The sequence below is a fragment of the Marmota monax genome, unplaced genomic scaffold, assembly GCF_021218885.2.
Source record: "Marmota monax isolate L192 unplaced genomic scaffold, Marmota_monax_Labrador192_F-V1.1 WCK01_AAM20220418_F8-fsc00177, whole genome shotgun sequence".
NCBI classification, from domain to species: Eukaryota; Metazoa; Chordata; class Mammalia; order Rodentia; family Sciuridae; genus Marmota; species Marmota monax.
Genome location: NW_026694922.1, coordinates 3,204,252 through 3,220,995, shown reverse-complemented (window position 1 = coordinate 3,220,995; position 16,744 = coordinate 3,204,252). Strand labels below are relative to the sequence as shown.

General features: G+C 49.6%; 1 protein-coding gene across 10 annotated transcripts in view; it reads left to right on the top strand.

The window, feature by feature from the left end:
• Nucleotides 1–16,744, top strand: part of LOC124081144 (beta-adrenergic receptor kinase 2) — a 346,261-nt gene that overhangs the window by 248,257 nt on the left and 81,260 nt on the right. For all 10 annotated transcript variants that reach the window (XM_046427320.1, XM_046427319.1, XM_046427318.1 and 7 more), the window contains 3 exons: nucleotides 1,198–1,308; nucleotides 3,292–3,396; nucleotides 13,273–13,425. In XM_046427320.1, coding sequence (XP_046283276.1) covers nucleotides 1,198–1,308; nucleotides 3,292–3,396; nucleotides 13,273–13,425 — 369 coding nt within the window. The remainder of the gene's footprint in view (nucleotides 1–1,197; nucleotides 1,309–3,291; nucleotides 3,397–13,272; nucleotides 13,426–16,744) is intronic.

Below are 16,744 nucleotides of genomic sequence, written 5' to 3'. Positions count from 1 at the left end.
TGACCATCCCTGCAGAATGTGGAACGTCTGGGGAGGTATTTAAAGGACATGAAGGATGTCCCTTAAATGCAGCATCCTGTAGCAACCAGGTGTTCTCTAAATGAGCAGGATCCTTGCAGAAGCAGTAAGAAGACAAGAACTTCTGGAAATTGCATTGGCTCTTGGTGACACCAGCAGGTCTCCCTTCAGCTCTGGGAGCAGGAAAGCCCCACCAGGCCTCAGGAGAGCGGAAGTTAAAGCCCCTTAGCTTCCCGCCCTGGGCCACCAGGGGGGAGGCTGACTCATGCCCTCATCCGTCTCCAGCTTCTCACGGCCCCTGTCCTTGGAGACCTCTTGTAGATATTGATTGATTACCAGACAGCACTTTTTTCCAGGGAATTTTATGTTAACTCATATAAGCCTGACATAAATGGTATTGCAGATGTCAGAAGTGTCCAAGGGGCGAGGAAAAATGAAAGGGAAATATTCTATTAACTTGCTTAGGCTCCTCGTTTTGGATTATCTTCCCATAACCTCTGTCATTTTAAAGGCGGGAAGGAAGGAGCTCGACAGTTATCGTGAGCCTGCTTTATGCCGGGGACGATGGTGGGGCTCTGGTCCTTTTTACTCTTCGCCACAGTCTACGTAGCGAGGAACACGCTCAACATGTTGAGAGGCTGAGATTGTATTTTCTCAACCTAATTTCCATGCTAAGGGCAGCAGTTGTGAACTTCTGGAGCAGGCCAGAGCTTGGGTTCATCTCAAGAGTGTTAAGAAGGATTCTGAGGCTGCATCTGACCTCGGTGGAGAATGTGATGGGTTCCGGGTGTCTGTTGTAACCATAGAAAGGGAGGAAGCCTTTGGGCTGTTTATCTACCATTTCCAGGGTGCTGAGGGAGAGAACCTGATTCTCCTCTGTGCAGAAATGAAAAAATGTGGCTGGGTGCGGTGGTGCAGGTCTGTCATCCCAGCAGCTCAGGAGGCTGAGGCAGGAGGATCTCGAGTTCAAAGCCAGCCTCAGCATCAACGAGGTCCTAAGCAGCTCAGTGAGACCCTGTCTCTAAACAAAATGCAGAATAGGGCTGGGGATGGGGCTCAGTGGTCGAGGGCCCCCTAGTTCAATCTCCAGTACCCCCCCCCCACCCTCAAATAAAATAGGGGATGCTGAGGGAGTGGCCCTGGGCCACCCTCATGCCCATCCTTGCTTGCTGTCCCCAGCTCCGCCAGCGGTTTGAACTGGAAATAGAGAGGATGAAGCAGATGCATCAGAAGGACCGGGAGGACCAAGAGGAGGAGCTGGAGGACATCCGTCAGTCCTGCCAGAAGCGGGTATGTGACCGCCCCTCAGCTGTGCCCAGGTCCTGGCCGGTCCCTGCAGGCTGCCTCACCCCTGCAGTCAAGGAGGAGGCCGGGCCTGGGGCCGGGGACAGGCCCTTCCTGCAGCCACCTAGACCTGGGATCCCTAAGTGCTTTCAAGAGAACAGGGCCGGAGCACCTACCTTCAGTATGAGCTGGAACTTCCAGCAGCATCAGCCCAAGGTCTCTGTCAGGAGCCCATCAGGCCTCGAGACTCTTGGGGAAGGACTTCTGAATCTCTCAGATGCTCCCTCCGACTGTTCCCTTGCTGCTCAAATCCTTTCTTGATTTCTCCCCCTCTGATGCTGGGACAACCCAGGGCCTTGTGCCTGTGGTGACAGCACTCCTCCCACTGAGCTGTACCCCCAGCCCTCAGATCATTTCTTACATTTTATCCACTCTCGGTAGACATGGCAGTCAGTGCATAAGAAAGCACAAGCCCTTGACATGTTGTCCCCTAGAAACCACCAGGATGGCTATTGTAAACACCTTTTCATCTCTCCCCTCACACTGCATGTGCACGTACGGATTTGCACAGATATTATCTTTACTACATGGGGTCAAGGTCTTTTGGAGTCCACTATCTTCACTCAGTAGTGGATGCTGCCTCTTAAACCATGTGCTCTATTTTATTTAACGAATCCCCTATCATTGGACACTTTGGTTGTTCCTGGTTTTCTGCTATTAGAACTAACGCTGGGACAAGCATCCTTAAGGGTGTATTGAGATGCAGATGGAAGCTAAATCCCTCAAGGGAGGTGGCCTGAAGTGGCTCCCAGAGTCCCCCTCTCCCCTACCCCATCCCCCATCACACCTGTGAATACCACGTGGACATGTTCCACAGATTTTATTATTCTATAGAATAATGTATTGTATAGATTTATTATTTTACATATTGTTTCGAGATGAGCTTTAGTTTTTCTAGTCTTCTGATCGGAGTGCAGTTGCTTTTGTTTCTTACTCTTAAAAGGAAGTTTTGGAATGAGCCTGCTCTCTGCAGAAATGGCCATCACTCCGCCCTGTCCTTCCTCCTGAGATAGATGCCCTTAGTCTTGCTCACGTTACGTCAGGTGGAGGATGTGCAGATTTCTGGTTTGTTCCAAGAGTGCCTCAGAGCACGCTGTGTGCCCTGAACCCGGTCTCAGATGAGCTAGGATGCAACCCGGACCCTCCCGATGCTCTTCCGTGGACACTTTCATGAAGGGAGAGCGTGAGGTCAGAGAAAGGGGATTTTCTCTTCACGACAGCCCCTGACGTTGGCTTCGCAGCCTCCTGGCGGCTCTGTGCAGCCTATCCCTCACTGTGGCAGGAAATCAATCAATCAACCCTGGCAGTGCTGTGGCTGTCTGGGGTGGCAGAAAGATCTGGGGCCGGGAGACAGGACGCTAACTCTGACTTCAGAATATGCGCTTTGGCTTCTCCCTGGGACTTAGTTCGCCCATCTGTGAAATAGGGCCAGAGAAGGAATGAAATAATACACGTGAGAGGCCAGTGGGGGCTTTGCAGCGTACAGCTACGGGGAGATATTCATTCTGTGATCGGTGCCTGTGTTGGGCTGCTAATAGCTGAGAAATCAGAGCCAAGTATAAATTAAATGAGTTGCTATTAGTTGAATGTCTCGTTGGAGCAGAGCGCCGTGGACAGGAGGCTTCAGTGGCAAGCTGCTCCCTGGTATATTTAATAAAAATGTTGGCTCTCCCTGTATGTGGAGGCTGCAGCATCAGAGTGCCAAGACCTGAGAATATCCAGGCAGGGGCCGAGGCCACAGGAGGGAGACAGGCGTTCTGTTGGGGAACTTCACAGTCAGTAGCAGGGGGCTCCCCATCGTCACCCGGCTCCCAAGCCCTGACAGATGGGGCCCCTCGTCCTCCCTCCCTCCCCCCGAGGGGCCTGGCGCTGGGGGATGGTCCGCGTGGGGCTCGCTCACCTCTGTCTGGTCTGCCCTTGTGCCCGCAGCTCCACCAGCTGGAGATGCAGCTGGAGCAGGAGCACGAGGAGAAGCAGATGGTGCTCCACGAGAAGCAGGACCTGGAAGGCTTGATCGGGACCCTGTGTGACCAGGTGAGGGCGGCGGTGCAGGCGCTCTGTCAGGAGGGCTGCGGGGGTGGGGGGGGCAGGAGGAGGGCAAACAGCTGCTGGGCTTCAGGAGGGGCCAGGGGCAGCCTTCCAGGTGGCCTCCCCGTGCCTCTTGTCCACCCATTCCCTCCTGCACATCCCCGCCGGTCTCCAGGGGTGACTGCAGGGCTCAACAGCAGGTTCCGCGGGAGAACTCGTGGGAATCCGCAGAGTGGGTCAACCAGGAGCCACCAGGAAGTTGTGTTGCCTTCAGCAGCTGTTGGGCAAGACTGTAGAGGGCTCCTGTGGAAACTGGGAGAATATGAGTGGCCGCTGCGCTCATGGCTGGCCACATGAGGACAGGATCTGTGTGTGTGTCCTGTGTGTGGGGGGGAGGGGGTACTAGAGGTTGAACCCAAGTCCTTGCACTTGCTAGGCAAGTGCTCCACCATGGAGCCACATCCCAGCTGTTTTATTTTGAGACACAGGGTCTTGCTAAGCTACTGAGGCTGGCCTTGAACTTTTGATCCTCCAGCCTCGGCCTCCCAAGTAGCTGGGATCACAGGTGCGCACCACCAGGCCTGGCTAAGCTGAGACTTTTGCTAGAAGCCGCCAGACCCAGAGTCAGGCCAATGTCGCTTTAAGCCCCAGCAGGGCTTTCTGTCTCCGTGGCTTTGGGTGAACCAGTTCCCCACTCTGAGCTTCTGGGAAAGCAAACCATGTGGGGCTGTTGCCTTCGCTGTGCGCTAGGGTGCTCAGCTGCATGCTGTGGACGGATGGAGTGGGCTCCTTTTCTGCGGTGGGGTGACCTGTGCATTGTAGGAAGTCGAGCAGCCTCCCTGGCCTCTACCCAGGAGATGCCAGTAGCACACTCCTCAGTTGTGACAACTGGAAATGTCCACAAGCAGTGCTGAGTGTCCTGAGAATGAGCATCTACCTCTGCCACCATAAGGAACCGCTGCTGCACCCAACGTCGCTGGGGGGGCTTCCGGCCTCAGGACGGGGAGGGCTCACTCCTCTGCCCCCAGAGCGCGCCTTCCCCGCTCACTGTGCCCGGTGGAGTCTCAGCACCGCAGAGCTCCCGTGACTTCTTTTAAAGCATCCCACGAGTGTATCTTAATACGTGTGCTCCGTGTGCGTGCTGTCTGTGCATAAGCAGCGTTCAGCACCCTTCCTTCCCCAGGCTCACTGACTGTGTTCACCAAAGGCCTGACGTGTCGCTCAGATGGTCACCCAGGGCAGCCAGGCCTTGAACAAAATAAATGCTCACTTTGCATTTCAAAAACCAAACCGATTCAATTAGTGGACTCTGGAACTGGGCGCCACGGTGACAGGAGTCAGGTGACCGGCCAAGGGGATTGACAGGCAGTGGTAGATCATCCTTCTTCAGGGTGTCCAGTTGTCCAGCAGGGCAGCTGGGATCACTGAGTACAGAGCCCCTGGAGTCGCAGGGCATGGGGCAGCCCAGGACCTGATTCTAGAAGGACACTCAGTTCTGTCCACTTGAAAACACAATGTTGCCAATCTTGCTGGCCCAGAAAGAGAGGTTTGGGGGCTGGGGGTGTTGCTGGGGGTAGAGCGCTCGCATAGCTTGTGTGGGGCCCAGGGTTCCACCCGAGCACTGCAAGAGAGAGAGAGAGAGAGAGAGAGAGACAGACAGACAGACAGGCAGACACACTCTCTTGGTGTCCCTTTCTAATTCCATCCCCTCTCCCTAGTTCTCGCGTCTGTATATCTGAGCTCTAACCCTGTATGGGGATATGGTTCCACACTGTCATTTCCCCCCCTCCATCCTGGTTTCCAAATCAGTCTGCGTGGCGCAAGTAGCTCTTATCCATTCAACGGTGACACAGTCCTCCTTTTAAAAAAAAAATCCTGTTGTTATACTGACGGATGTTTGGGTTTCACCTTGAGACCTACAGCCACAGTGCGCGTTTGTGTCTGTCTTCCTGCGCCCCTAGGTGGAGGTGTGTCCGGGCTGTGTGACTAGGAGAGCAATCGCTGGCTGCTAGAAATGCACAATTTTGGAATTCATAACTGTCACCCAAATGGTCCCCTCAGGTGGCTGCGGCAGTTTCCTCTGTCACCAGCAGTGTCTGAGGCTTTGCTTTCTCCACACCCCCCAACACGTGGCCGAGTCACGCTTTCCAGATTTCCCCCAGGCGTTGGGTATCGAGTGTACCGCGTGTCTCTTGTCACCCCTAGAGTCACCTGGTCTGCACACAATTATTGTGGCTTTCTCTTATAGGAATTGCCTCTCCACGGGCTTTGTCTTGTTTTGATTTTTTTTTTCCTGTTATTCATTCATGATCTTTATGCAACGTGTTAATTCACTTTTGGAATTATATTTGGTGAACATCTCCTGTTCTGTGGAGAATCATTTCCCCCGTTACATCCTTCATATAATAAAAAGTGTTTTTAATATAGATATATGAATTAATATTCTTAAAAAATATTTTTTGCATTGGGAATCCATATTTTTTAAAAATATTTTTTACACGATCTAAAATTTTGTTCTTGAAATCATTCAGTCTCTGAGCCGTCTAGACTTTATTGTGTAGGGTGAGGCCGGTGTCTTTGGTTTTACACTTTCCATGTGTGGGTGGGTGTTTCTTGGGCTCCCTGTTCAAGTTCACTGGCTCATTGGTCTATACCTTTTCCTGCAACACGTGGTGCATTTTTGTTTCTGGTTTGTCTTTGTGCTGGGGACCCAGCCCTGGGCCTTGTGCATGCTGAGCCACTGGTCTGCCACTAAGTGACACCCTCAGCCTGCACCATGTGGCTAGGTTTGGAGAACTTCTAGAAGAGCTTATCTTGCTTGCCTTTAAATTGCTTGTGTCCTTGCTCTTTTACTCTTCTTAAGAGTTTATGTTCTGGCAACGTGGCTCATAATGACATACACGACTAGTATACGCCATGCCCTAGGTTTCTTCCCCAGCTATGCAAAAAAAACCAAAAGAACAGAATTTAATAATTTAATTTCATTCCATAACAAAACCCACTGTAGTTTTCATTGATTTATGTTAGCTGGGAACATGGACGTTATTTTTGTTGTTAAGCCATTCTCCATTATATTAATGCTCATGCTGTCTTTCTCTATTTACTGATGCCAATCATTAATATTTTGTTATTTTTCTCCTTCCACATCTTAAACTTTCATGTTAGATTTATTTCCAGGAAAATGGTAGTTTCCGTAGTTGCTGTGACCAGCATTTTTTTTTTCTGTATTCTAATTTTGATTTAATGCTGGTGACACATGGGAAAACTAATAATTATGTTGATCATAGTGATCTGGAATCCAACAAACATGCTAAACTCATTTCACATATTTCATCAGTAGATTCTTTAGGATTTTCTTCAACAACAATCTTACCATTTGAAAATGATGATGATTTTGCCTCTTGACCATAAATTGGGGCTACAGAAAGATCTCAACATTTTCAGAGACAAATGTTATGCATTTTTTCTCTTTTCTTGTCTTATTGCATTGGCGTGTGCCTGTGATATTGTAAGACTGCGTGGTGGAGGTGCTTGGCATCACTTCCTCACTCCTGGCCTTAATCAGAATACTTCCAAAGTTCTGATGGACCTGTTTGCAGTGTGTTTTTGATCGGTTACTTTAATCAGGTTAAATCAGTCTTCTTTGTCCAGCATTTCTAGTTTTCTAATAATTAAAAATAAGTTTATTGAATATTCTCATATACTTTTTATGCACCTGTGATTCATTCTATGGCCAGCTTCATTCATCTACTAACATAGCATATTATATTTTAGGTATTACAATGTAACCTGGTGTGTTTTCCAGATAAATTTTACTTACTCATAGGTTTTTCAATACAGTGCTCTATTGCATGGCTGACAATTTTTTCCAGGATTGCAAATAAGATTAATTAGCAGTTTTCTTTTCTTAGACTGTCTCTGTCTAGCATTGAACTAACCTCATAAAATGAGTTCATAACTATTTTCAAAATAATTTTATAAAGTTTTAACATGTAGTTCTTGACGATTTGAAGTAATTTCCCTGTAACCCACTTGGATCCGGTTGTTTTCAGGGAGCAGAATAAATATGATTACTGCTTCAAATTTCTCTAAGCATAACTGAACAGAAATACAGAGTTTTTTCTCCCTTAGTGAGTGAATTTTGGTAGCTAATTTTTTCTAGACATTTATTCTTTCATCTGACTTTTGACATAGGTCAACATAAAGATTGTTTTCATAGCACTTTTTTATGATTTTAAGAAAATTAGATTATCATATAATTTCCATCTAAAATCTTAGTAATATTAATTTGTGAGGTTTTGTTGTGTTGACCCCACTTGCTAGATATTTGTCTATTAGTTTTGTCAAAGGACCAGCTTTTCTATCATTACCTTATTTTATATTTATTAATTCCTGCCTTTATCTTTCCTTTGCCTTCTTACCATTTAGTTTAGTCTTTTGTTCTATTTTCAGCTTCAGTGTTGAAAATTTTAACAATTTCAATATTTTATTCCATTAATTTTTTTTGAGAATCACACAGATTTTAAATTTTTAAACATGGTTTAGTTTATTTAAGATGTTTACCTTGATAGGATGCGTTACTGCCACCCTTAGGGTTTTTTCCTGTTTCTTGTGTTTTCCTCATTTAACCTGCAAATTATTTATGAATTAAGTTTCGAGTTTATTAACATTCAGGATTATTTGCAGTAACTTTTTACTATTAATTTTTAATGCAGTGCCACTTGGGAAGATAACATGGTACAACACCCAGTGTTTTTTCTTTGAAATTGATGATTCCTCCTAGTTATCCTGGTTCATGCTCAAGGCTATAACATATTATCAAATGGAAGAGAATTTATAGGTATTCAGGAGACAAAGGGCTCCACACCTGGCAGATGGACTGGTTCATTTTGAAATTTTGGTATAATTTCAAATATTAAAGCATAAATAAAAAGTTTAAAAATATATGACCATATTTTTTTTAAAACATGTCTCCTGTAAACATTTTTCATTGTCTGCTAATACAATTCTATTTTTTCCATAGTTTTATTGGTGCATTACAGTTATGCCTAATGGTGAGATCCATTGTCACGTATCTGTACAAGCACACGATGTGACAGTGTGACACGGCCACTGTCATCCTTCACTGTTTCCTCCTTCCCTCCTCTTCCCCCGTCCCCGGTCCTCTTCCTCTTCTCTACTGATCTGCTTTGGTTTTCATGACACTCCCCCCACCTTTCCTTCCTTTTTCCTCGTTAGCTCCCACATATGACAGGAGACCCGTGACCCTTGACTTTCTGAGTTTGGCTGTTTTCATGCAATATAATGTTCTCAAGTTCCATCCATTTTACTGGCAATGACAATGTCATTCTTCTCCACGGCTGAGTAGAACTCCATTGTGAGGAGCCTCCGTCCCGATTTCCATAGTGACTGTATTAATATATAGTCCCACCGAGAGTGGGATTATACAGTATATATACACATCTTCTCCCGTGTTTCTTATTGCTGATCTTCCTGATGGCTGGGATCCTAACTGGGGTGAGATCGAATATGAGTGTCGTTTTGATTTGCATTCCCATAATAGGTAATGACGTTGAACATGTCTCCGGGCATTTGTTGCCCCTTTGTATTTCTTCTTTGGGGAAATGTCTGTGTAGTTTACTTGCCCGTGTATTAACTGGGCTATTTGTTGTTTTTTGAGTTATTTATATATTCTGGATTTTAACCCTCTGTCAGAAGAATAGCTAGAAAAGATTTTGTCCCATTCTGTATTTTTTTCTACGTTCCTTTTTTCTTTCTTTTTTTTTTTTTTGCTGTGCAGAAGCTTTTTGAGTTGATGTCATCCCATTTATTAACTTTTAGCATTATTCCCAGAGCTTTAAACTCCCGATGAGGAAGTTTTGGTCTGTTGCTCGAGTGTTGATCCTACATTTTTTTCTAGGAGTTGCAGATTTTCTGGTCTAATTCTGAGGTCTTTGATCAATTTTGAGTTGACTTTTGTGTAAAGTGATAAATAAGACTCTAGTCTCATTATTCTGCATATGGATGACCAGTTTTCCCAGATCATTCGTGAAAAGGGCTATCTTTTTTCCAATGCATATTTTTTGCACCTTTGTCAAAGATCTGATGAGTGTATTTGTGGGGATTTATCTCTGTGTAAAACAGTCATGTTGCATTGCTATATGATTTTCTTTTCTAAGTTTTACTAATAATTGTATTATAATTTATCTTCATATATTTTGTGGCTGTATATTTAGGTAATTCAAGTTTCATATTGCTTTATTTCCATGGTGACTTTTTGATTATTATATAATGTCGCTCACTTTTTGCTACGAATGATTTTGCTTTATTTAATTTTTCTTTATTTCTTTCAGTTGGTGTGTTGCAATATCATTTTTTGTTTCTTTATTTTCAATGTCTTCAAGTGTGTGTGTGTGTGTGTTTCCTTTAAACAGCTGGATAATTTTAATTTATATTTTAGTCTCTAATTTTCATAGGAGAATTTAATTCATTTACATTTGTTGTAATGACTGATCTATTTGGAATTATTTGTATTCTCTTGTTTTTTTTTTTGTTTGTTTGTTTTCTTTTGTACTTGTTGGCTTTTCATTCCTATTCATTGCTCTTCCTCAGTGTCTTTCCCACGTTTAGATTGATTGATAATGTTTTCTGTTTCCTGTTGTTTTATTGCTGGTTCAGAAGCTGTGAACTACATTTCTGTTCTTTTAGTGGCTACCCATAAGAACTCAGTCTTGATTCTTTCTAGTATTCATTTTCACAACAATGCTATGGGATAGATATTATTATTTCCTTCAGATAAATGAAAACGAGGTTCAGAAAGACAAAGCAACTTGCCCAGGATTGTCAGGTCGTCAATACCCCAGGTGGATTTGAAATGAGGTCTGTATTATTTGGCAGTATATAATTGTAAAAATTGAACACCATGCTGTGCTCAAAGCTGATAGGGCTGAGTTAACTAGATCCACCTTTTGTGGAATACTTTCTCCCACAGTTCATGGGCAGCACCCCTCAGTTGCTCAGTTGCTGGGCACCCTTCTGCAACACACATATTCCTTTCTCCCAGCCCCCATTTCCCCATCCTCAAAGCGGCTGGATTATCCCTGACAGTCTTTCTAAATCCTGTTTGAGCCGTGCTTGGAGAGTTCTTTTGACAGCAGACATTTAACAACCGCCCTGAACATCTTCCTTTATGATAAATGGGGTAACGATTGAGGTTTGCCTGTAGCTTCCCACAACAACACTAAACATCATTTAGATTTATTGGTTAATTATTCACATCTTTATCCAAATTTGAATCTGTGTGCTGCAGAATGGAAACTCTCCGAGTGGCACTTATTTCCCATTAACCTGATGGGTTTCCGCTGTCCCCTCCTCTCCTGTAGTGCGACTCATTATGAAGGAGAGGGTGGCTGGCTCTGAGGTTTTGTTGTGAATTTCGTCTCTCTGTGGGAGACAGTGCCGGCATTTTCAAGGGCTTTCTGGCAGTGAAGGCTGTAGAATCTGAGCTGTCCGTACCACAGGTCAGTGCCAGCCTCAGGGCCATCACTGATTGCAACTCGTTCCACAGAAGAACCAAAGGCACCGTAGGGTGTGCCTGGAGTAAAAGCAGACACAGAAGCAGGGAGGGTGCGGAGCCTCCTGCATGAACGCAATCACTCCACCCCACGGGCACAGCCCCATGTAAAAATCAGGACTCTAGAGGGAGTGAATCCAGGCTTGGAGCGTGGCAGACACTGTGGTGCAGTGGTTAGAGACTGATGCTGGGAGGCCTGGGTTCGAATCCCTGCACAGCCACTTAGGAGCAGCTTGGCCTTGGCAGCTCACTCACCCCATCTTTACCAGCTCTATCTTGTGTCCCCCATGACGGTGCACGCTTAAGAGTGATTCCTTCTGCTTTGTGACCTGCCCCCATGGTGCCATGCCACCCATTCAGACATGCATGTACCACATAGGGTCTCACCTCCATCTTGCTCATTCAGGGGCTTCTGCCTGCAGCCCCCTTGCCACACCCACCCTGGTTGGGAGGAGCCGGTGCCCACCTCCAGGCTCCATCGCAGCCTCTGCTGCTTGGGGCCTCCGTGCCTCCACGCCACTTTGTTATATCAACCAAAGAGCAAAATAGGGCTCTCTCCTGGTGCCTCTTGCTAAAATGACCTCTTTGCAAAAACTGGGTTTGTATCTCAACACTGCCCCGTACTAACTGTGATCTTGGGCAGGTGACTTCTGTGACCCTCAGTTTCGCCCTCTGTACAGTGGGAGTCACGAGACCACTGCCCCCAGGTCCTTCGTCATGGCTGAAGTTTGAATACTCACCAAGTGCTTTGAATAGGGCCTGACACGTAGAAAGCTCTCCATGAACGAAAGCTGTCACTCTTTTAATAAAGACAATAATAATAATAGTGTTGATTTTTAAGTGACTGTTGTCACAGGATAACACCGTGTGACGGAGAGCCCGGTGCATGCCCAGCCCTCAGCTCAGCTCACGGGGGAGGGAGGGAGGGAGGTAGATGGATGATGGATAGATCTCCTGGGCCAGCATTTTAAATTCACCAGAGCAAGCATCCAAGGAAAAGGAGCTTATATTCTAAGAACCAACTCATTTTTCAAAGAATTCAAAACAGGTGGTAGAGAAATAGCCATGTCAAGAGCACGGGAGAAGAGCACTCGCTGGGTCACCGGGCGGGCCTCCTAATCCGCTGTTTGTAAGGTGCCTGGCGGGGAAGAGTGCTTTGCCATCCATTATCACACATGATCCTCCTCTTGTCTGGACACGGAGGACAGGGATTTGTATTTTAACCTCTCTCCTTATAGATAAGGAAGCTCAGATTCAGAGAGATTGTGTGACTCCGCGGCCGAGGTTCCTGCCGTCAGTACACAGAGAGCAGGGGTTCAAAGCCCCGGCCTTCTTATTCTCAATCCCGCGTTCTTTCTAGAACATTCTGGGGCATTCTGTGAGTCCTGGCAGATGGTCAGCATTTGGCACAGAGGCACAGATTCCTGGTGTGTAGACACCCATTCCCAGAGGGAGGCACCTGCACCCCGTTTTCTTTAAACCTCCCCTCTGAGGGATGTCTCCTGTCCTTTGCTGTAGTCTCCTGTGGAGCCCAGTAAGGGGCCAGTTCTTCTCTCAGGGCCCTGACAGAGGTGCTCTGCTTCCGGAGGAGACCGAGTGCGTGGAATGTCACGGTGCCTCCCCTGCCACTTGCCCCCGGGGTTAGATGTCAGACATGTCAGGTCACCTCCTGGAGCTCCATCCAGGGTGTGGCCGCTGTCCCCTGCATGTTAGAATTCTGGGGGAAGGGATGTGCTCCCCTTTGTGCAGTTCCTTCTGCAGGAGGTGATGGCCCTGCCTGTCCTTCGACAGGCAAAGGGACATAGAAAAGCTGCGCTTTGATCCTCAAAAAGAACGCAGCTCTTTGCTGAGGGTGACACCCATGGGGAGAAGCGAAGTACCCCCAGGCACAGCCTGCAGTGTGACAGGCACACAGAGGAGCACGCCACCCCACGGGCGCAGTCCCACGAATGGCCGTGACTCCTCGGGTGGCACCCAGGGCCATGACGTTAGTCCTCCCTCGGGCCTGCTCCTCTGTCCCTGCTCAGGGCTGTCCTGACTGCGGTCAGCAGAGCCTGGCCAGCAGCGGAGGGCCTCGCCCGGCAGGCAGGGGAGTCTCTCAGGAGGTAAGGTGAGGTCATACGGAGGGCTTGGTGACAACGATGGCCCCAAGGACTTGGGAGCCCACAGGCTGTTTGGCAGATGAGGAAACGGAGGCTGAAGGAGCAGTGGGAACCGCCCCGGACCCACGGTGGGAGGGAGGGCCGGGCGCTCGGCTCCGCCCTGGCCACGTCTCCAGCCACGCTCACTGCCCTCTCCCTCGGTTCCAGATTGGCCACCGGGATTTCGACGTGGAGAAGCGTCTTCGGAGGGACCTGAAGAGGACGCACGCCCTTCTGTCAGACGTCCAGCTTCTTCTGGCCACCATGGAGGACAGCAAGACCTCTGTCAGCAAGGAGGAGCTGGAGAAGGTGCACAGCCAGGTGGGCGTCACGGTCCCCTCCAGAGTGAGGCAGGGGACACTGCTGCTGCCAGGGGAGGGTGGCATGAGCAGGGTCAGGGCACCAATTTCCAGCCTCCACAGACCTGCAGGGATGTGGGGACGTCACGGGCTGGGGATGTCACGTGGCAGTGGTCGGTGTGTGGGGGGTGGCTTATGAGGAACTGAGGGGTCCTGTTCCCTTCTGTGCCTGCACTGAGATTATGGCTGAGTGCGTGTGAGTGTGAGTGTGTGTGTGTGGGTGTGTGTGTGTGTTCATGAATGAAAACCAACTCGGTGACGTCGATCACGTTATCTGTGGGACCACTGGCTGCCATCACCTGGAGCCACCCAGGTACTAGGTCCTCTTTCCTTGTCTAGTGGTGTTCTCAGGACAGTTAAGTGCAGTGAGGATCTTAAGTGAGGTGACTGGGTGACCAAGAGGTGAGACGACTCGCCCACAGTTACATTAGAGAGTGGCAGGGCCAGGATTCGAACCCAGATCTCCAGGCTCCTCTGTTCCTGGCTGCCTCAGAGCTGTTGTATTAGACCTGAGGGTGGATGGGAGGTGAGGCCAGGTCAGGAGTTGGTGACCTTGGCAGCCATGATGAGTGTGGCCCAAGGTGGTTGGCTGGTGCCGAGAGGTGAGCAGATCCTGCAAAGGGGTGTGAGCTTTGAGGGGGTCTCAGAGCCTAATGGTGTGGCCAGCAGGGACTCAGGGCTTGCCACCGGTCCCCAGGGGGAGCTTTAAACCAGCAAGGCTCTGAGCCTTGCTGGAAATGTGTTTGTCCTTGGTGACATCCCAGGAGCCACAAGTCTCCCTTGGTTAAGCCATCTGGTTGAGCCCCGGTAGGTTCACCTCCTTCCTCTCCTCCTCCTCCTCTGGATTCTATCATCTGGCCTTATCTGTGCCACATGGCCAAGACCTTCTTCATAGTCACACAATATCCCTGAGAACTCTGCACCGACTCCCCAACAAAACTGTAAGCTTCCTGAGGGGCAGGAACTTTGTTCATCATCTCTGATGGTACCTGCCCAGTCCTGTGCACATCAAAAATGGGCTTCTCTTGAGATCTGTTGGCTGTTCTCCTTGTTTTGTAGATGAGGAAACTGAGGGTCAGAGAGGCCCAGGGTCACAGAGCCAGTCAGAGGCAGAGCATGGCTGGAACCCACACCTCCTAACTCCAGGCCTAATGCGCTTCTCCTCTTTCTGTCAGCGGGTCCCCTGATGGCAGCAGGCGGCATCAGGAGGAGCAGAGTAGAGCACCAGTGGTGGAAACCGAGGTCCCAAGGGTTCTCCTGCTCCTTCTGTTCGTGTCTCCGTTTCTCTGTAGAATGGACCATTGGGGCAGAGCTTAGTCACTGAGTTTTAAAAAATCCCTATTCAGGCTCCACTCAGATCTCACCAGTTTCTCCATTAACACCCTTTTCCTGTCCCGGGACCCAGGCCAGAGTGCGGCACGGCATTTAGTGGTCACCCCTGACCGGTCTGCTCTGGGACCGCGTCCCGGCCTTGCCTCCGTCTTCCTGACCTGGGCAGCGTGGGGCAGCCCTGCCCGGGTTCTCTGGTCTGGCCTTGCGCTCTGCTTCCTCAGGCTGCGATGGTGCGTGTGCGTTTGGGGAAAGACCCAGGGAAACGAGCTGCTCTGGAACATTCCGGGTCCTTCCATCCCGAGAGTCTGTGTCTTAGCTGTCCCCCTCCTCCAGTGCTTCTGTCCTGGTGACCCACTGTCCTGGCTGGTCCAGGGCTTTCCTGGCTTCAGAGCTGAACGTCCCGTGTCCTGAGCCAGCCCCAGACCCTGGCACACGGGGCATCTGGCCATTTCTGTCACCTGGGCCAGCTGTGGCCCCTCAGTTAACTGTCATGAGACCCCCGGGAAAGGGGAGTTCGGATCGTGTCCATTTTACAGTCGGGAACATTCGCCCCGAGGTGGCAGTTGCTGTGGGAAGGGTCACGGGGCAGGAGGGGGCAGAGGTGGGGTCAGACCCAGCCCCTGATATGAGGAGCAGGACCTGGGGTGGCCCTGCCTCTCGCCATCTTCCATACTTGACCAACCAAGGGAGCCCCTCGGGGAGGCAGAGATGCCAGAGCGGGGTCCCTGCAGCCCCCGGGGGAGAGGGCCCTGTGCCCAGCGGACCTGCCTTCAGAGTGCTCCCGTTGCCGTGGCAACCCAGCCTCCCCTCCCCCACAGGTGGCCACTCTCTCAGGGGAACAGGGCGGTTCTGTTTCTCTTCCTTTTTTCCCCCCTTTTAAACGTATTCATGAGGACCCTCCCTCTGCGGGGCTGAAATGTGTGTTCTTGGGAAATAGTGGATGTCACGAAGGCGCCTGGAGCCCAATCAAAGGGCTTCATTCTTCTGAAAGTTCTTCTCGCCGTCCCCCCGCATCCGCTCCCATCAAAGGAAGCCCACAGCTCTGGCTCGCCGTCACCGTTGTCATGGAGATCGTCTGAAGGATGGGATCCCGTGGACCAGAGGTCAGCCCGCAGTCCCTTTGGCTCCCAGCACACGTGTCCCCGAGGCCGGAGTCAGAGCTGATCAAATAGAGCGGCGATGACATTGGGCGTCGCTGCTTCTCTGCCCTGACGGACGGCGATTGTCCTGTGCCTGAGGCTGCCCGGCCAGGACAGGAGCACAGAGCATGGGGGAAGGGACGGGGCCGAGAAATGCTCATATCCATCCACGGGGTGTCGACTGGCGCCCGCTGGGGGTCACCTGATAGCTGGGTACAGGTCAGGTGGGTCCTGAGGCAGGCGTGGTGTCCAGCTGCATGAATGGACGTCTGACCCACAGACCCTCCAGCACGGGTGGGAATACATGGGCCAATCCTGCACCATTACTGGGTGAGACAGGAAATGCTCAAGGTCCTGGGGTAGGGAAGGGTGGGGGTCTCCTTTACCTCTGGGGGTGGGGTCAGCCCACGGCGAGGGGGGGGGGGAAGAACAGGCAGGGCCTGGAAGGGTTTGGCTTTTACCCCCGATTGGTCGAGCAGAGTATGGCGGAATCCCATCCATGTTTTAGGGGCTCCCTCTTCTGGGTGCAGAACAGGTTTAAGGGGGGAAAGTGGTACTCTTAAGAGGCTGATGCTTCCTCCCAGGCCAGAAGAAATGGTCACCTGGGTCAGGGGACTTTGGTGAAATGGCAAAAAAGGAAACACTCAGGACTCATTCAGATTGATGGAATTCCCAGGTCGAGTTTGGCTAGCAGCCTTAAGTGTGTTATTTCAGATAGTCCTGGCCATAGCCCTGTGAGGTGGACACTCCTCTGTTTGACCCTTTTTACTCTCGAGGCGGCAGGCTCAGAGAGGCTGAGGACTTTACCCA